General features: G+C 60.0%; 1 protein-coding gene across 10 annotated transcripts in view; it reads right to left on the bottom strand.

Moving 5' to 3' along the window:
• The window catches only part of PRKAR1B (protein kinase cAMP-dependent type I regulatory subunit beta), a 78,886-nt gene that overhangs the window by 27,810 nt on the left and 31,197 nt on the right, over window positions 1-19,879 (bottom strand). For 7 of the 10 annotated variants that reach the window (XR_015155038.1, XR_015155037.1, XM_086376870.1 and 4 more), the window contains 2 exons: window positions 8,160-8,221; window positions 7,446-7,492 (listed from right to left, as the gene is read on the bottom strand). Coding sequence is in view for 5 of the 10 variants with exons in the window: in XM_086376870.1 (XP_086232996.1) it covers window positions 7,446-7,492; window positions 8,160-8,221 (109 nt within the window). In the remaining 5 variants the exon portion in view is untranslated. Of the gene's footprint in view, window positions 1-7,321; window positions 7,493-8,159; window positions 8,222-19,879 lie in introns of all 10 variants that reach the window. The other 3 variants (XR_015155039.1, XR_015155040.1, XM_086376876.1) reach the window with 1 other exon arrangement.

Raw genomic sequence — 19,879 nt, forward strand, 5'->3', positions numbered from 1 at the left:
CAGGCACAAAGGTGGAGATGCCGTCGGTGCCGACCCTGGCCAGGCCCCAGGGGATGCACCACTCAGGACCCCCACCTCCCAGGCCAGGCCGCACTCTGCTCCTCACCAGCTGGAGATGGCCACCTGCTGGGCCCCGGGGCGGGGGCCACCCCACCAGGCATCACCCTGCCGGGATGCTCGCACCCCACCTAGGCAACCCCTCCAACCCAGCCGCCTCATTCACAAGCTGCCCTCCTGTCCGTAAAGGCTCCATGTAGCAGCTGGGCCCTCACTCACCTCCACCAGCAGGCCCCGCGGCCCAGGAGGAGACAGGCCCCCAGAGTCCCCCGGGGCCCCCCCGTCCCTCGGGCAGCGCCCAAGCGCCCAGGCCTGCGGTCAATGGGAGTGGAGGCCAGCGCCCAGGGCTGAGCCCAGAGGCGGACAAGGTTCCCTTTCAGCTGGCGAGGGCGGTGGCCTCGTACAGTGTCGCGACTATGCATTGACTGCAGGTCCTCGTCCTGCCAGAATGGCCCGGATTGTTCATTATGTGGATTCGCTTACTATCAGCTAACACAACCTCTGTTCATTGCCTCGGTGTCAATGAGCTTAAAGAATGGCTCCCATTGGCAAAAAGCGTGCGTGTCGGGGAAGAATGGATTGCGACGAATCATGGAAGCAATTCTTATAGACTCAATGACACATTATCTTGACCATGACTGAGGCTCAGAATCGCCCGTCTGTGGGCGCCACGCCGGTGATACTGTGTGCGGTGTGAGCAGGGTGGGGAGAAGGGCCGGCCTGCTGAGCACAGGGCGTCAGGAGGACGATACGACACGCAACCCTTCGGGGAGCCCCCCAGGCGGGGACCTCCTCCCACAAGCACTGGCCCGCCCCGCCGGCCTGCACAGACCCGCCAGGAGCCAGAGGAGACACAGCAGCTCCCACGCGGCGAGGCCCTGGAGCCAGGGCGAGGCCCATCCTCCCACAGGCAGGGCGCGTATCTGCCAGGCTCTGCCCCGAGATGCTCTCCACCGGCACGTCCCCGGAGCCTCCGGTTGTCCCAAAGGGACCAGAGTCCACAGAAGGGCAGGCACGGCGCCGGGGCCTGGCCTGGCCGGCCCTCCACATACGGGGCTCACATGTCCGCAGAGCGTGCGCGGCTCACATGTCGTGTCCGTAAAGCCCACGCGGGGCTCCCGTGTCTGTAGCACCCTTTCTGCCTGGACACGACCCCATGTGTGCAGCGCTGAGCTGTCCCGCCACCCAGGTCAGGCACTGAACATCTCCCGGGGCCAGGATCTCCCAGGGCCCTCCCGCGCTTCGTGCCCGAGGGTGTCCGTGGGGCAGCTGGCCTGGGCCCCCACGCTGCATGCCGAGTGCTGGGTTTGGCCCACAGTTCTCACGGCCGCACCAGCACTACCCGTGGGTGATGGACGCCGCCCAGCCTCAGCTCTGATGCGGCCACGAAGCTCCCCGCAGGTGACTCAATGCCCTCCTCTCTCACGCGTGAGGCAAGGTGGGGACCCCCGGTCCGCTGAGCAGCACCCCCAGTCTGCACCAGCTCACCCTCCCCCTTGGCGCCGGGTCACCACAGCGCCGCAGCCTCGGGGGAAGAGGGAGCCACTGCCTCGGGTGCCTGTGGGGCAGGCCGGCCGCCCCATCACCCCCTGAAGAGACAGGGCCCCGGGAGCAGGGCAGGCGCTCAGCAGCCCCGCTCCCCCATGGTGCCCCGAAGAGCGGGCAGGTGGCTGCCACTGCAGGGCACACCCCAGAGAGGGCAACTTGGCCAGAGCGCGTCCCTGGGGGCCATGAGGACCCCTTTCCTCACTAAGCCCCGACCGCATCCTCAGAGACGTCAGAGAAAAGCATTGTGTAGAACCAAGGAGGGGCCAGGCCGCCCCCCGAGCACAAAGGCCCATCCTTCTCGGGACACTGGCCGCTGTCAGCACGGCCGCGCAGCGCCCGGCCCCACCCGGCTGGCACGCAAAGGGGCTCCCTCGGGCTTTGTTTCATTTTTGTTGTTCCTTCTTGTGTAGGGGAGGGGCGGGAGGCCGCACTGGCGGCACCCACGCTCCCGGCGCCACTGCAGGGTCTCCAGGCACCCCAGCCGCTGTTCCCGCAGGCTCATTCAGTCGCTGGCACCCCGGGTCACCCCAGCGCCCGGGGTGCCCTGCGTGTTCTCACCGCTGGCTTCAGCAGCAGAAAACACGCAGATTCCAGTTCACAGGGACTCACTGACCAGCGGCTCAGCAATGATTATCCAGATGTGATCGTTCTTAAGGGCTCCCCTGGTGGCTCAGCTGGTAAAGAATCCACCCACAATGCGGGAGACCTGGGTTCCATCCCTGGGTTGGGAAGATCCCCTGGAGAAGGGAAAGGCTACCCACCCCACTATTCTGGCCTGGAGAAGTCCACGGACTATAGTCCATGGGGTCGCGAAGAGTCGGACACGACTGAGTGACTTTTTCACTTTCAATTGTCCTTAAAACAAGCTGCAGGCACCGGAGAGAAAGGAGGAAGATGATTCAGGGAAGAGCCACCATACGAGACTTTCGAGGGGCAAACTCAAGCCCAGCCCAAGGGGTCCTGTGCAAAGACCAGGGGTGAAGAGAGTTGGAGGCAGATGGGACAGGACGTGCAAAAAGCCCGAGGCAGGACTGGACTCGGAAGATCCGTATGCAGCAAGACCGTGTGGGGAGGCCACGCAGAGGGGCCACATAGGGGCCACGAGGGGGAGGCCATATGGGGAGGCCACGAGGGGCACGTGGGGGCCACGAGGGGAGGCCACGAGGGGCCAAGTGGGGAGGCTACGCGGGCCACCAGGGAGAGGTGTGTCTCGGGACCACTGAAGGTTCTGGCAGGGCTGAGGCCAGCTCACAGCCAGGACGCACCCCCTGCTACAGCTGGAGCCCAGCTTGGGGCGCCCAGAGGAGAGCAAGGGTCAGTGAGGGGTGTCCCAGACTTTGACCAGGTTCCTTGACAGGTGGTCTGCAAACCAGGTGCATAGCATAGCCTGGGAACCTGCCCCCCAACAACGACCGACCGATCCAGAGCCCCGGGGGTGCGGCCCAGGATGTCGGCAGGTGACGCTGATGCCCACCCACCGTGGACCAGCTCTTGTTCCAACGTTGGACAGAGGTGGAGGTGGTGACTGAAGACACAGGAATCTGCTTGATGACACCCCCAAAGCAGCACCACGGTCCCAGCCCCACCTATCCAGACAGCCAGAACACACGAGGCTGCCTGCCCGCCTGCTCCTACCCACAAGGACACTTCAGTTCAACATGCGATGCCACAGAAAATAGAAAATCCATTGAAGCAACTGGGTAACTGGAGACAGTCGCCGAGTGACCCACTGGCTGGAGGGGGTGTTGTCCCACTACCTCAGACCTGCCCCCTCCTGCAGGTATTTCCCACGTAACCCGGAGCCGCCCGGGCGAGGAAGCAAGCCGGGCGTGCCAGCTGCTGTTGTTTTTGGTTCCACAGGCGATGAGAAAAGTTAATGGCCCAGCTCCTCCGCGTCCCGGGCTCCAGCCACAAAAAGTGGGGGCGTCTGGGCAGGTGAGCCCAGGTCCACAGCCGCTCTTCCAGGGTAAACCGGGTTGCGAGCCTAAGGCCTCTTTAGTCCAAGAGCCTGGAGGGGTTAGGGGGCTGACTGACCCGTTTCGCCTGAGAGCAGCTCCCCCAAGTCTCTCTGCTGGACCCCGTCTGTGGAGCCCGAGCCACGTGGGTGACGACATGGGGTCAGCGTCCTCTCCCCGGTGACCGGCCACCAGCTTGGTCCACTCTGTGGACCCGCCACGCTCTCGGCCCTCCCCCGCAAACCTCACACTCCCCGGGGGTCCACAGGCAGGACCCCATCGGGCCCCTGTCCCGTCTGGAGGGCCACGTGCTCCAGGGTGACCGTGCAGCCTATCGGGGGCCCAGTGTGGAGTATGCATAGGGGCCGACGCCCTCCCCAAGCTCTCGTCACGTCACCAGCACCACGGGGGGGCTCTGGGTCACCTGTTCCCCCATTCCAGAGCAGCTTCTGGCCACAGTGGGGTCTCCAGGGCCTCCTCAGAGACCCAGGACGGTGAAGGTTCCCCAGTCGCCCTCTGTGGGTGAGACACTGCAGGAAAGCTTCACAGCCAGTTGGGGGCCACGGCCGCCCTGCACCTAGGAAGTGACCAGCCAGCAGACAGCACCCAGAGCAGGATGCCCAGGTCCCACACGGCCCGTCGTCCACAGCAGCGCTGGTCACGGCGGCAGCCACGTGGCGGGCACGATCGCTGATGAACAAGACAGGGGTCCTTTCAGTGACTCGGCGGACAGGCCCGGAGCTCTGCCACCTGCTGCAGCATGGACCAACCTTGGGAGGCGACGCTCAGTGGGGTGAGCCCGACCCAGGGCAGACGCCGTGTGGCTCCGCCCCTACGAGGCCCCTGGAGGCATCAGGCTCACAGAGATGATGGAACACAGCGGGCAGGGGCTGGGGAGGACCCGGGGTTAGACTTTAACGCGGACAGAGTCTCAGTTTGGGAAGACGAGATGTCCTGGAGATGGTGGTGGGAGGGCCACGTAACAATGTGAATGTGTTCACAGCCCCGAACTGGACACCTAAAGGTCAAGATGCAGCTTTTACGGTGTGTGTACTTTACCGACCAAAAAATAAAAACCAGAACAACCGGCGAGCAGACTGACCGGCCGTGACCCACGGAGCCAGACGGCCTGGGGCGCCCTGTCCCCCGAGGCCCCCCCACCTCTGGAGGCTGGACGCGGCTGTGCCCACAGACGTCTGGTGAGGTGGGAGGGGCCCGGGCCAGGGCAGAGCCCGGGTACGGCAGGCTCCCCCCAGGAGGCCCCAAAGCACCAGGTGCCCGGACGGCCTGGCGGGAAGGAAAAGTGCTCCTGAGCCACGAAGCTGGCCGTGGAGCGCCCTTCCAAGTGGAAATGCTATGTTCCATGAATAAAACAAATTGGGAGATATTTTTATACTTAGGAAGACGGATTATAGCTCTCGGCGGTACACACGCTGCGGCCGGCACTGTCCGCATCTCCCTGGAAAACCGTAATTTAAACCGAGCTGGTGCTTCTGGCATCCGGTCAGCCGGCCACTGCCCCCAGGGCACTGCTGGCGAGGGGGCAGCTTTCAGAAGGGGGCTCTGGATGGCCACCCCCAAGCCCTCCTGTTAAAGGCAGAGTGGGGCCTCTGAGGGGGGGCCCCAGGGTGTCTTGAGGGCTTCAGGGTCACAGTGCAGTGGGCCTGGCCTCTGCTCCCCAGAGGCCCCTACAGAGCCCCCAGGACCCTCACACGCTTCCGGTCCATGGTCCACGGTCACTTCCCCACCCCTGAAGGCAGGGCCAGAAGCACGGCTCCAGACCAGGAGAAGCTGAACTTGCAGACCCGGAGCAGGGACGACAGCCAGGGTCAGGACGCATCCGGCCACTCTGCCCCCGGGTTCCTGATGGAGCACCTCTGGTCCTCTGCACGTGGCCGCCCCCACAACCCACACCTCAGGCTCCCAGCCACCCCGCACCCACTGGCCACTGGAGGAGCCGCTGAGGCCGACACAGGGACAGCCTTGCAGTCACCACCTTGCCCCATCTGGGCCGACAGCCCGAGCTGGAGACCACAGCCAGGAGGCAGCATCCGCCCACGGGCCTGAGCATCTGGGCTCCAGGAGCCGGGGGTGGGGCTCCATGCTAACCTTCTGGGCTGACATAGAGATGCCGTGGCTCAGGCATGTGGGCCCAGGTCTGTGTGGAGGACGTAGGCAGGGGCACATGTCTCACGGGACCCCAACACCCTTCAGGTTGCTAGACAGACAAGGACGGGACTCTGGGCCACAGGGAGGCCATGCCCATGTCTGCTGGCCAGGGAGAACCCAGGCTTGATCATCTCAACTCTCAGGGAGCCCCATGCTCTGGGGGAGCCCAATGGCTCTGCCTGGGTGGGGTCCTAAAGGATGGGTAGGAGTTTGCAAGGCAGAGCAGGGATAAGAACAGGACAGGACAGCCAGAGGCTCACTGGGAACTACCTTCTCAGCCGTCTCCCCCACCCCCACTACCCCGAGGGCAGGGCCATGTCCCCAAGAGTGTATCCTCAGGGCTCTGCAAGCGCCCAGCAGGAGACAAGCGCTCGCTAGACATCTGAGCCAGAAAACGAGGGCCAGATGGAGGGCAGAGGCCTAGAAGCAGGAGAAACTGGCAGAGCTCAGGCCCCGAGTGACTTGGGCCCGGGCCACGAGTCCGCAGCCCTGCGGGGGCCCCGGCGGCCGGGTCCGAGGCGCTGCAGCCCATCTTTCTCTCTGAGGCTGGCTCTGTGACCGGCTGGCAGCCGGGGTCAGCCAGCCTGCGGCCTCCCCCACCGCCTCCCCTGGGGCCCTCCCTCCGGCTCCCGCCTCAGTTTCCTCTGTCGGGGGAGACAGGATGGCCCCTGCCTGAGGACTGCTCCAGGCCTGAGCCCGGGATGAGAGAAACCCCGAAGCCGTGCGGCTCGCCCAGAGGTCCCCACACTGTCACCTCCTGTGGCTCCAGAAGATGAGGGCCACAGCCACGTGGACATAGGCTTGCTGCTGGGGGACATGGGGAGAAAGTGCCCCCCACCTGGGATGCCCGGCTGGCCGCTGCCCTGAGGATGGGCAGGTGGTGGGAGCCAGGGGGCTCCGTCTCATGGAGGCTCGGACGGGGGTGTGGGAGCCACCACCCCAGCACTGGCGCCTGGGACCCAAGTCCAACATAGGGTCCTTGAGGACACGTCCTGACTCTGCGGGACCCCGGGACAGACTCGCCCTGTGTGTGGGGGGCAGGGGGCTCCAGTACGTGTGCAGCCAGCCTTAAACAGACACCCCAAGGTCAGGTGTGCAAGCTGGACTGAATCAGGGCTACAGGCAGAACCTCAGGGGAGGTGGACGGCTGGCAGCCCACGTGGGGGACACGCTCATCGAGCCGACGGGGAGGCGGGAGGGGGCGCGGGAGGGCAGACAGCAGCACAGGCTGAGTCGCACGCTCGGAGGAGCCCACGTGGGGCCCCGGGGGAGGTCGGGGCTCAGCCTGCAGTCAGGTGATGGAGGAGGTGCTTCTCCAAACAGGGCCTGGGCCCCCCCGCTGGAGACTGGGCAGTAAAGAGAGGACGCGAACAGAATCGGAGGGCACAGCATCCCGGGACGGACACAGCCTGGTTCCACCACAAAGCCAGAGCCACGGGGCCCCTGGGCGTCCGAAGCGCGTGAGGTGCGCCAGCCTGCCGGGTCGGGCCCCCAGGGCCGCGGTCAGCTCAGCGGGAACTGACGGCAGGGGCCGTGGCCGGACTGACACCGGCCGCCCTTACCCCACTCTCGCTTGGATGTGCCTGCAGTACCTTTAACGTGAACTCGGTGGCTTCTGGGCTGAAAAACCGGAAACACACCACCCAGACCGGCCTTCTAGGCCTGAGTGTGGGCACAGACAGGCGCTGCCGTCCAGAGAACGTCGGGGATACTCACGTCCACCTCTCCCTGGTCGATCACGTAGAAGTTGTCCCCTTCGTCCCCTGCGAGGGAAGAAAAACAGACGCGTGATGTGAGGAGGCGGGCTTTCGTCTTTCTGGTAACGAACCATCTTACGACGCTGCTTCCTAGATCTCTGCCAAGCAAGGCCGAGTCTCACCCATCTTTAAAAATACTTAAGTGGAAGCTGTGCGTACGAAGGTGGTGAACACAGTGACCTACTTCACACTCGTCGGGAAACGGTTACCACAGTCAGGCTGGCAGAGCGTCCTCTCCTGACACCACTGCCATCTGAAGTCCACGGCCGTCGAGCCGCCAGGACTCAGTACAGCTCCTCAATTTTTTTAACGATGAGAAGGTTATCCCGTGGCTCAGCTGTAAAAAGAATCCGCCTGCCAATGCAGGAGAGACACAAGCTCGATCCCTGGGTCAGGAAGATCCCCTGGAGGAGGAGATGCCAGCCCACTCCAGTATTTGCCTGGATAATGCCATGGACGGAGGAGCCTGGCAGGCTGCAGCCCGTGGGGTCGTAAAGAATCAGACATGACTGAGTGCCGAGGCTGTCAGACCACATTCACACATGCTAACTTGTGAAGTGGACTGTTACGCAGGCTCATAGTGACCTGTCTCAAGGACAGACAATAAGAGTGTCGTGATAAATACATCCGTAAGTAAATAACCAGCCCTTCGCAGGGGCTCCTGGCGGCGTACCTTGCTGTATGACGGTCTCCCCGGCGATGTGTGTGACGGGGAACATGGCGTCGAATATGTCGCTGCAAAAGAAAGCATGAATTGTGGGGGCCGGGGGGACGCTGGGGGCCGCCCTGCCCTCCACACGGCTCCTGCTCCCTGGCTCGGAGCAGGTGAAGACCCCAGGGACCCCTGCCCTGCACAGCCTGAGGATTTATGAAGACGGGATCATTCGGGACAGACTCCACTCACAGAAGACAAAGCATAAGGGGACCATTCCCACGAGGACACGGCAACCAGTCCTGACTCCATTTCTACCTTTTTCCAGGGAAACCCTTTCCATCTAAGGGAGTTGAGATGCTGGACACAGAAACAGGAAGAAACCAGACTCTCTTAACTGCTCGCTTAACGGGCACAGAGGCTTGAGGCTGGCGCGGGGTGTGCCCACCAGGCAGCCTGGCTGTTTTGTCTCCCGAGTCTGCTGTGAGATGGACCCTCAAGCGGGATGGGGGTGCAGGGAGCTGGGGACGTGGGGGAGCACCCACGTCCGCCGAGGAGCCTTTACCTGCTCTGGACAGCAACCGGTGCAAATGCCAGGGTCCAGACACTGGAATCCAACCACCAACCACCATCCCTGGGGAGGCCACCCACCCCCGGGCACATGTCTCCCCAGAAGAGAAGTGAGACGCTGGGCCCCTTGGGCAGGGGGTTCTCAGGGGTCTTGGAAACGGGTCAGTGGAGGAGCCCCCAGGAAACAAACACAGGGCCAGAGACCCAACCGGCCTGCGCCCGCCCACTCCCCGGGCCCAGGAAATATAAACACGTCTGAAAGCCGTTGCTTTCGTCTATTTAAACGCTTCTTTGTCTCCCTGGAGGAGGGGGCGGGGGGAGCAGGTGAGGGAGGGTGGGGTGCGGGAGACCCCAGACCGACCCGCACGGACGCCGTCCTCTGCTTGGCTGAGTCTCACTCCTGCCTCCGGACACACCTCAGCCCCCGAGCCCCGCCTCCCCGACACTGTCGGTGGGGATGCAAATTGGTGCCGCCACTATGAGAACAGTATGGAGGTTCCCGAAAAAGAATAAAAATAGAGCTGCCATATGATCCTGCAATCTTACTCCTGAGAGCGGGACTGGAGAAATTTCTGATTCAAAAAGACACGTGCAGCCCAACATTCACAGAAGCAGTGTTTACAACAGCCAGGACGTGGAGGCAACCTCGGTGCCCATCAGCAGAGGGACGATTCACAGAAGCAGTATTTACAACAGCCAGGACGAGGAGGCAACCTCGGTGCCCATCAGCAGAGGACGGATGAGCAAGACGTGGTGCATCTACACGATGGAGTATTGTTGTTGTTTTTGTCGTTCAGTTGCTCAGTCGTGTCCGACTCTTGGCGACCCCATGGACTGCAGCACGCCAGGCCTCCCTGTCCTTCACCATCTCCCAGAGCCTGCTCAAACTCATATCCATTGAATCATTGATGCCATCCAACCCTCTCATCCTCTGTTGTCCCCTTCTCCTCCTGCCTTCAATCTTTCCCAGCATCAGGGTCTTTTCTACACTGGAATATTACACAGCCATAAAAAAGAATGAAAGCCTGCCATTTGCAGCAACATGGATGGGTTTGGAGAGCTTTAGGCTAAGTCAGATAAAAAAAATACCATATAATCTTACTTATATATGGAACCTAGAAAAAAGAACACACTAGTGAATATATCGAGAAAGCAGCACTCAAAGGTACAGAGGGCTAGTGGCTGCCAGTGGGAAGAGGGGGCAGTGCGGGCGGAGAAGAAAGAGGCACAAAGACTCTGTAGAAACTAAATAAGCCACAAGGATGCACAGCACAGGGGAGCAGCCAGCATTTTGCAGTAACTATAAATGGAAGGTCACCTTTAAAAATCACGAATCACCATGCTGTGCACCTGGAGCACATATTGTGAACCAACTAGAACTCAATTAAATAAACAGCACTGCTGAATCCCAACTCGATACATTTCTGGGAAAAAAAAAGAATCACGCAAACAGAGCCGTTCCATCTTGGGCTTGTTATTCTCAGCCCGAAAGTAGATTAAATGTTCGTCACAGCTAATTCCAACAGCACAGACAGTTTGGCTTTTGCTTATTTTAAATCTAAACCCCACTGCCCAAGTGCCATTTTAAAATAAGGCTAATTCTTGACTTGCAAGTAAATGTTTAGAGCACATCCTGCTGGTAAGTTACTTGTTTTGACCTTGGAAACCAGACGTCCGAAGCCACTATGGTCAAGCCAGTGGCCAAGGCCACCGAGCAAGGTGCCTGGGAAAACAGTCCTGCGACGAGGCGGGAAGAGGCTGTCTGGGGTCGGGGTGGGCCTCGGCCCTGAGATGCCCCCGGCCTGGGGGGTGGGCACTGGGCGTGCCTAGCCCCAGCTCCCAGAACATCCACCCCCGGGAGGGCTGCACCGCGCTGACACCTCCCAGGCCCATGAAGGGTTCCCAGCCACCTGCTGTCCCCATCCTGGCAGAAGCCAGACCCTGGCCCTGCAGCCCTGGGGTGAAAGCACTCTGCCATGGAAACCAGGCCTTTCTGGAGGGCCACCTCTGCAGATGAGAAACGTTCTCTCTGATGGTCGGAGAGCCCCCACTCCTGGGGTGAAATATCAGCCAAGTCCTTCCAGCCTCTGTGATCTGACTTCAAACCTGCTCTCAGGACGGCTGGCCTCCCAGATTCGACCACGTGGAGCTGGGGGCTTGGCGTGACCCCAAACCCCAGGGCCCAGCAGAGGGGTTCTGTGGTGGCCCGGACCAGCCTGGGCGGTGCCGTGGCCCCCGCTGCCTCCGACGGGCATGCGAGCACCGCTGGGAGCCACGGGCATCTTAAAGCCCAGATGCAGATTAGCGGCCCTGAGTTCACAGCAGTGGGGATCGCTCTTGTTGAAGAGTCCTCCCCCTTCTCCCTTCTTCCCTGAGCTCTGGGGCTTGTACTGAGATTTGAGAGGTTTCCTTTGGGTTGTGGGCTTCCCTGATGGCTCAGTTGGTAAAGAAACTGCCTGCAATGCAGGAGACGTGGGTTCGATCCCTGGGTCGGGAAGATCTCCTGGAGAAGGGAATGGCAGCCCACTCCAGTATTCTTGCCTGGAGAATGCGATGGACAGAGGAGGCTGGCGGGCTACAGTCCATGGGGTGGTGAGAGTCAGACACGACTGAATGACTAGACCACCACCACCACCTTTCCTTTGCACGTTTTCTCTTACAACACGGAACCCGGAGGTGCGTGTGCGCCTCAAACCCCCAGGCGGCATCATGCCACGGAGCCCATCCTGTTTCTTCTGTGTTTTTCAGGAGCACATCTGGCTGCTTCTCACTGTACCTTCACGTGGGCAGGGAGAGAGGCTCTCTGGTGTCTTCTTTAAAGAACGTATATACTTATTTACTTGCTGTGCCGGGTCTTACTTGGATCTTTAGTTGGGAGATGTGGTATCTAGTTTCCTGACAAGGGACTGCACCCGAGCCCCTGCACTGAGAGGGCGGAGTCTCAGCCTCTGGACCACAGGGGAGCCCTCGTGTCTTCTTATCCCATCGTTGGAGTCCCACCTCACCTAAACCCCACCGCCCCCCAAATGCCTCCAGGAAGGCATTACTTCAGCAGGTGAATCCAGGGCACACGGTTGGGTCCAGAGCATCCTCTGCCAGATATTTCCATGAACACATTCAGACCTTCTGTCCATAGGAAGGGGGTCCAGCTTGTTTTCCCCGAGGGTCAGCCGACATTCCCAACAACATCCACTGATCACTCCATCCGGGGTTTACGGCCTGATGGGCGTGCCCCTCCAAACTCATTTGAAATTCACACAATGAGCGGGGCAGCTTTCTCATTCTCTATTTTCTGGAGCCACTTGTAAAAGGATGCACGGTTTGCTGAAGTTTTAACAGAATTCATCCATAAAACCTCTGAGACCTGGGCCTCTTTATGAAGGGAGGTCACCACTGAAATTTGAGTGCTCTATTGATTGTTCATGGGCCAATGGTGCCCCATTTTCAAAGTTAGCTCCCAATATCTAAAAATTGAGAGATCTAGAAATATCATAATTTTTGTTTTTTCTTTGGATGGAAAAAAAAAGGAATGTCTAGCAACATGGGGCCTTTGTTCTCATGAAGCAAGAACCAGGCCCCCTCCCCACCTGGTGGGAGAACAGGCTGTCTGCACGACCCTGTCTCCGGCCCCGGAGCCCAGCCTCTGTTTGCAGCCCCTGCCCTAGGGGCCTCCTGTGCAGAGCCAATGACAGCTGTATGTGTGGCCTTCACCAGGCGGGGGTCATCCCTGTGACGAGTGCTCCCTCGATGGCAACCAAGGGGCCTGAAGGGACCCGGGGGCTAAGCGTCCAAGGAGCTGGCCCGTGGGGCATCGGGCACAGCCCTGGGCACCGCAGGAGAGCACCCAAGATGGCAACAGCCCTGTCTGTCCCACCAGGAGCCACCATGGCGATTCCTGCTGGCTCCAAACCCTGCACACACGGGGGCTCCTTCGCCCAGTCCCAGGAGGGACGCCAGCGGTGCGCTCCGCCCCTGGAGCTCAGCCAGTCTCGTGATCCGGTTATGGCCTTCTTATTCCCTTTTATTGGCTGACATTTCTGATATACTGCCGAACTGCTGCTGCAGGTGGCCTGACAGGTAAACACCCCCACCCCCAACCCCTGCAAAGAAACCTGTGGAAGCAAACAGGTTGGACCAGTTCTCCGAGCAAGGCCAGAGGCCACCCAGACCGGAGGGAGACGCCCACAGCCAACGGAGCCGCGCCTGCCCCTTCCAAGGCGGACTCGGCAGGTGGGGTGGCGAGAACCCCCCTGCACCCCGCCCTGGACCCCAACAATCTGCCCTTCCTCCAGCATTCTGTATACATGGGGAGGGGAATCCCCTGAACCCCAACAATCTGCCCTTCCTCCAGCATTCTGTAAACGTGGGGAGGGGAATCCCGAACCCCCAAAATCTGCCCTTCCTCCAGCATTCTGTATTCATGGGGAGGGGAGTCCCCTGAACCCCAACAATCTGCCCTTCCTCCAGCATTCTGTAAACGTGGGGAGAGGAAATTCTTGTGACTTTGAGCAAGCGCTGTGACAGTGACCACGGGACCACCTCCAGTCCTAAGGGGAAAACCTGCATTAGCAGTTCCGACGTTTCTGTGTCTTTATTTCTTTAAACACTTTATTCTGAAAAATGTCCAACTTTCCGAAGCACGGGGGTGGGGCTGTCAGAGCCAGGATGTGTGTTTCTGCCCCACGCTGCTGAGGTCACAAGAGCAGCGCAGAACCGGGCACGGACGCTCCCGCCACGGGCGCGCACAGGGCGCATGCGTGCGGGACGAGCGCCAGCGCAACGCGAATTGGAAAAGGCCCCGGGTGCAGAAAGCACGTTCGAGGGATAGAGTGTTTTTTCCGACGTCGAAATGATGCCAGAAAGGGGAGGGGCACACCTGACCTGGAGGCCGCGGCTTCCCTGGGCTCACGTCAGCGTCACTCACGCTCCAGGAGCCAGGCCCACAGGCAGAGCCCCGGGACCGACACCGCGGGACGCCCTGCTTTCTGCCGCCTGTCGCAGCCCCGGGGATGGGGGCTCTTGTCCACTGGAGCCAGCGCCCTGACAGGGTGCCTGGCTTGTGTTTAGGCTTTTCCACTGTTTGGGCTAAACTGACTGCAAGTTTCCAAATAATTCTCTCTAAGCAGCAATAACTCAGGCGTAGCTGTTCACGGCGTGGATACAGGGCTCCTGCTCCCTGCCGGAGGGCCGAGAGCACGGTGTTTATAAAACCCCGGGAGCCTCCGCCTCCGGGGACCGGAGCCACAGTGTCTGTGGCTGCCTCCTCAGCCACGATGCTGGGCACTTCCGAGATGCACACGAAGGCGTGACTGCATGGGGAGCACATTCACGGAGCCCCGGACGACCAGGCGAGTCCCACTGCACCTGGCACACCTGTGCAAATTAACACAGCGAACCACACCCAGCCCCCCTCAGACCGCAGCGGGCTAAGCTGGAAACCAACAACAGAAAGGCGACCAGGTCCCTAAGTCCCGGAGACGAAGCAGCACGCTTCTAAATAACACACGGTTAAAAGAAGGTTCCGGAGAAACTGAAAACGTATTTAAATGAAAATGAAAAGGCAACTTAACAAAATCTGTGGGAGGCAGCAAGAGCCGCACTTGGAGGGGAACGCGCAGCGCTGAAAGTGCAGGTCTGAAAGGGGGAAAGACCTAAGGACACTTGGAAAAGGAAGAGTGAGCCAACCCCAAAGCAGGCAAAAGAGAGAATTAGAGCAAAGTTTAAAATCGGAAATTAACAGAGGAAATCAATGAAATCAAAGCCGGTTCTCTGGAAAGATCAATAAAGACCTGTAAACCCCTCGCCATGGTAACCAAAAAGGTGGGCAGGACAAATTGAGACAGAGAGAATACACGGATAGCCAACGTGACAAACCAGAGAGAAGGCGTCACTACAGACCCCGTGGACTGACAAGGATCATAAAGGGGGACTACAAACAACTGCGTGTCCACAGGCCTGACAGCTTAGAGGAAAGAGACCAGTTCTTTCAAAGATACAACCTGCCAAAACACACCCAAAGGAAGAAACCGAATCAATAAACACGCAACTACCCAGACAGGAAGCAGCAGGCCCAGGCGGACTCACTAGTGAATTCCACCAAACCTTTAAGTTAGAAATTACACCCATTCTCTGCAGTCTCTTCCAGACACAGAAGCAGAGGCAACACTTTCTAACTCATTCTGTGAGGCCAGAATTACCCTCATACCAAAACCAAAGATGCTACAAGAAAGGAAAATTACAGACCATTGTCTCATGAACATGGATGTAAAAATGCTCAGCAAAACACAGGAAATCAAACGCAACCCTGTATTAAAACATTTATACACCACAGAGAAGTGGGCTTTATTCCAGGCATGCAAGGTGGGCTCAGTATTCAAAAATCAAAGGTAATGCATCACATACCAGGGGTAAAGAAGAAAAATCATATCAAGAAATGCATAAGGAGCATTTGACAAAACTGAATATCCATTCATGATTCAAAAAAAAATACTCTCAGAAAAATAAGAATATGGAGATGTCCCTCAACTTAACAAAGAGCTCCAGAGACCCTACAGTTCACACCACACCTGGTGCTGAAAACCGGGATGCTTTCCCTCTAGGTGGGGACTCAGGCCAAATATATTTCCCTCACTACTCTTCATTAACGTCACATTGGAAAATCCCTAGCTAATGCAATAAGATAATGGATAAGAAAAGGAAATAAAAGCTATAGAGACTGGAGGGAATTCCCTGGTAGGCCAGTGGTTAGGACTCTGGCTTCCACTGCCAGGGGCCTGGGTTCAATCCCTGGTCAGGGAACTAAAATTCTGCAAGCGGTGTTGTGCAGCGAAGAAAAAAAGCTACAGACTGGAAAGGACGAAATAAAACTGTTTGCACAAAATATGACTATGTAAAAACATCTTGAAGAACCAACAACAAAACAAAACCTTTGGAATTAATGTCATTACAACAAGGCTATGGGATGCAAAGCTACTGTGCAAAAGGCAATCACTTTCCAGTATTTAAAATGGAAAAAAAATTACCACACCATTTACGTTAGCACGCCACAAAAATAAAACACTGAGGTGAAACCCTAACGAAATGTGTACCAGATCTGTATGAGGAACTACCAAACTGACGAACAAAATTGAAAAACTAAACAAGCATCGTGCGGTCCCCCTCCCCGGCCCAGGCAACAGTTCTGGTCAGAGCCAGAGGGAGAAAGCCACCTCCCCTCTCGCCCCCAGCAAAGACCGCGCAGAAAGGCCCCTGCCTCCTGACCGACGGCCATCCTAGGGCTGTGGCCCCCGTGGCCCCAGAGCCAGCGGCCAGAACCCCCGTGGCAGCCATGGTTCTAATGGAGGGAAGGTGCACGGAGGCCCCGTCAGGCCTGAGCCCACACTGCAGCTGAGCAAGGCTGCAAACACCACCACCGCCTCTGCACGGCTCAGAACCCAGGGCCCGGGGAGCCCTACACACGGCTCAGAACCCAGGGCCCAGAGGAGCCCCACACCTCACTCAGAACCCAGGACCCGGGGAGCCCCACACGTGGTTCAGAACCCAGGGCCCAGAGGAGCCCCACACGTGGCTCAGAACCCAGTTCCCCTGGGCCCAGGGGAACCCTGCATGCAGCTCCGCCTCTACAAAGCCCCACTCTGCCACATTGGGCGTCACGACGCTTGGGGTCTAGACACTTCCTCGAGGATTTCTTTCCAGAAGAGCTGCAGCCAACGGTCATCCAGCAGGGCCCAAGGCAAGCAGCGGCCCCCAGACCAGCGAGAGGCGCACACGGGAGGGCGCTGGGGCCCATCTGAGGCCCAGGCCGAGGTCACGCAGCCTCCCCACCATCTGGAGAGAGCCATGCATGGCCACCCTGCAGGCTGAGAATCCTCAGCTACACAGTGGGGTGTCCTCACCGAGCACCCCAGAGGTGCCCCAAGCTCTGCAGCCTCCGCTGCTTCTCCCCAGCATCCCTGCACCCACCTCTAGGGACCCCCGGCTCCTCCTATCACCTCCCTGGGGTCCCACCCCCCCGGGATGACTCCTGAGGGCCCAGCCGGCCTGCACGGACGCCGCGCCCTGGGAACCCCAGGTCAGCGTGGGCTCCAGGATGCCGTCAGCACAGTGCACTGAGGCCCCACATGAACGCTGACAGCCACGGAGCCCCCTTCCCTACGAGACCCTGCAAGAACACTGACAGCCACGGAGCCCCGTCCCCAGTGAGACCCCGTGTGAACCCTGACAGCCACGAGCCCCATCCCCAACGAGACCCTGCAAGACCGCTGACAGCCACGGAGCCCCGTCCCCAGTGAGACCCCGTGTGGACCCTGACAGCCACGGAGCCCTGTCCCCAGTGAGACCCCGTGTGGATCCTGACAGCCACGGAGCCCCGTTCCCAACGAGACCCTGCAAGAACGCTGACAGCCACAGAGCCCCGTCCCCAGTGAGACCCCGTGTGGATCCTGACAGCCACGGAGCCCCGTTCCCAACGAGACCCTGCAAGAACACTGACAGCCACGGAGCCCTGTCCCCAGTGAGACCCCGTGTGGACCCTGACAGCCACGGAGCCCCATCCCCAGTGAGACTCCACGTGGACCCTGACAGCCACGAAGCCCCGTCCCTAACAAGACCCTGCATGAACGCTGACAGCCACGGAGCTCTGTCCCCAGTGAGACCCCGTGTGAACCCTGACAGCCACAAAGCCCCGTCCCTAACAAGACCCTGCATGAACGCTGACAGCCATGGAGCCCCATCCCCAATGAGACCCCGTGTGAACCCTGACAGCCACGAGCCCCATCCCCAGTGAGACTCCATGTAGACCCTGACAGCCACAAACCCCCGTCCCCAACGAGACCCTGCATGAACACTGACAGCCACGAAGCCCTGTCCCCAACGAGACCCCACATGAACGCTGACACCCACGAAGCTCCGTCCCCGGTGAGACCCCGTGTGAACCCTGGCAGCCATGAAGCCCGTCCCTGTGACCCCACCCCGTGCAGGCCACGTCCAAGGTCAGGCGTGGAACACGGGGTCCTGGCTCCCTCCTCCTTCCTCCTCACCTCCCAAGATAGGAAATGTTTTCCAGGATAAGTGGCATCTCGCTTATTAATACAGCAGGCCTGGGCATCAATCACGAGACCCGGGCGGCCCAGGCAACTGCAGCCTCCAGACCAGCTCTGAGCACGTGCGCGGGGGAGGCCGTGGCAGTCCGCCAGCTCCAGGACACCCCCCAGGCCTCATGGGCAGGGGACGCATGTCCTTTCCACGGCTGCTGAACCAGTCAGGCGCGGCCTCAAAAGACCAGACGCAGGCCTGCAGCAGGCACCTCGGACGCCCCTAGCCAGGCTGGCCAGGGGGCAGTGGGGCAGGAACAGTGAGGGTGAAGCTGGCAATCACAGGTGAGCAGCCTGCAGGGCTGGAGGCTGGAGGGCAGAGAGCGCAGAGAACCCAGACGGTCATGGCGCCAGTGGAACCCAAGACAGCACCACACCCAACAGCCACAGAAGCATGGGCCTGCCCTTCGCTGGGGTGCCCTCCACACACGCCCCGGGGCCCAGCACAGAAAGGGCAGGGAGGCTCTGTCACCAACGGAGACAATCCCAGGGACAACCGCAGAGTGAGAGCCACTCGTGGGGCAGAGCATGTGGGACCCCTGGCACAGGGTGGAGCCCCAGAGTGGCCTCGTCAGGCAGCAGCCCGCACCCGCCGCAGGCCCGGCCAGCACGTGCCCTGCCACGCACGACGTCATCACAGACCACCGAGTGAGCAGGTGAGCACACAGACGCACCTGGAGCCCCACGTTTGCAAAGGTCCCCTCCCCTCTCCTTCCGGGTGCCGCTCAAGACCCTGTCCCTGCGTGGGCAGCGCCAGCCCCACAGAGACATGGCAGCAGACGAGGCCCAGCCTTATGGCTGCCGCCCATCCCACACCCAGCACCCCGGAGAGGCTGTTTCCATGCCCCGGCTCAAGCCCATCACGGCCACCTGTGTCCACCCGCGCCAACAGCCCCAGACCCCCAGTGGCCCTGGGATTCAAGGGCCGGGTGCTCAAGGTGAAGCCACCTCGGTCCACGCCAGGTCAGGCCCGGGACACGCCGGCCCCTTCCCTGCCAGAATCTCACCGTGTCCGCCCACACTTGCTTTTCTCCCACAAGGTAATAAGGCCCAGGGCACGGCCGAGTCACGCTGGCTCTCCCGTGAAAGTGCCGGGGCTGGGTTCGCCTGACTCTCCCGGCCCAGCAGCCACGCCTCGGCACGCTCAGCAGCGCCATGAGGACTGGGGCCATCGGGGGCCACGGCCACCCCGTCAGGCTGGGAGCCACAGGCGTCGGCCCTGGGCGGATCTCAAGCTGGACCCTGTGGGCCCCCCGGGGCACGGGCCTGGGCTTGGCGCCACGCTCAGTGCCGCCTTGATGCCCACCCGCCCCAGGCCTGGCCGGCGGCTTTCTCCTCCATGAAAGGGGCCGAGTCGCAACCAAGGAGACAACGTGAGGAGATTTACGTACTCCCCTCCCCACCTACCAACACAGCGCTGGGATGGCCCAAGACCCAGAGCTTTCCAGACCATCTAAAAAGAGCTGCAGCGTGAGCTCCAGGACACATGTCAGACAGAAAGGCGTGTGTGTAAGCAAGGGGCGAGGGCGTGAAGCTGTGCACGTGGACCGACTGGCCCACTCGTCTGCTGCTCCAGCCACAGGCGAATCGGAGCGCAAAGACCCCCTCAGGCCATAGGAAGGAAGCTGAGTGTCCGGTGGGGACATAAGGTAAGTGAGGCTCCAGGACACGCCATGCTGGTGGTGACGACCTTGAAACCATGAACTATGTTAATATTTCACATGGTTCTAAAAGCAAGCCTGAGATTTGAAAAATAATACTTACAAATCCAAGGAAAAGAGAAAAAAGGAAGTGAAAAGCGTGCCCAACTGACAGCACCAGCTTCCAAGCTGCAGACGCCTCAGGGCAAAGTGAGCCAGAATTAAACCTTCGATGCTTCTGCTGACCATACTGGTTGTTATTCGAAGGTCAGGTGTATGCGTGTGTGTGCACCCCTGTGGTGAAATGAAACAAAGAATTCCTTCGCTTGTATCATGGACAGCTGAGATAGTCAGCATGTGGGAAAAGAGATAAAGACAAAATTAATCACATTACTTTAACAGGAAGGAAGGAAGGAAGGAAGCCAGCCTGTAGCCCTGA

Source organism: Bos grunniens, chromosome 25 (assembly GCF_055505025.1).
Source record: "Bos grunniens cultivar Pamir isolate PY7600 chromosome 25, Bosgru_T2T1.0, whole genome shotgun sequence".
NCBI classification, from domain to species: Eukaryota; Metazoa; Chordata; class Mammalia; order Artiodactyla; family Bovidae; genus Bos; species Bos grunniens.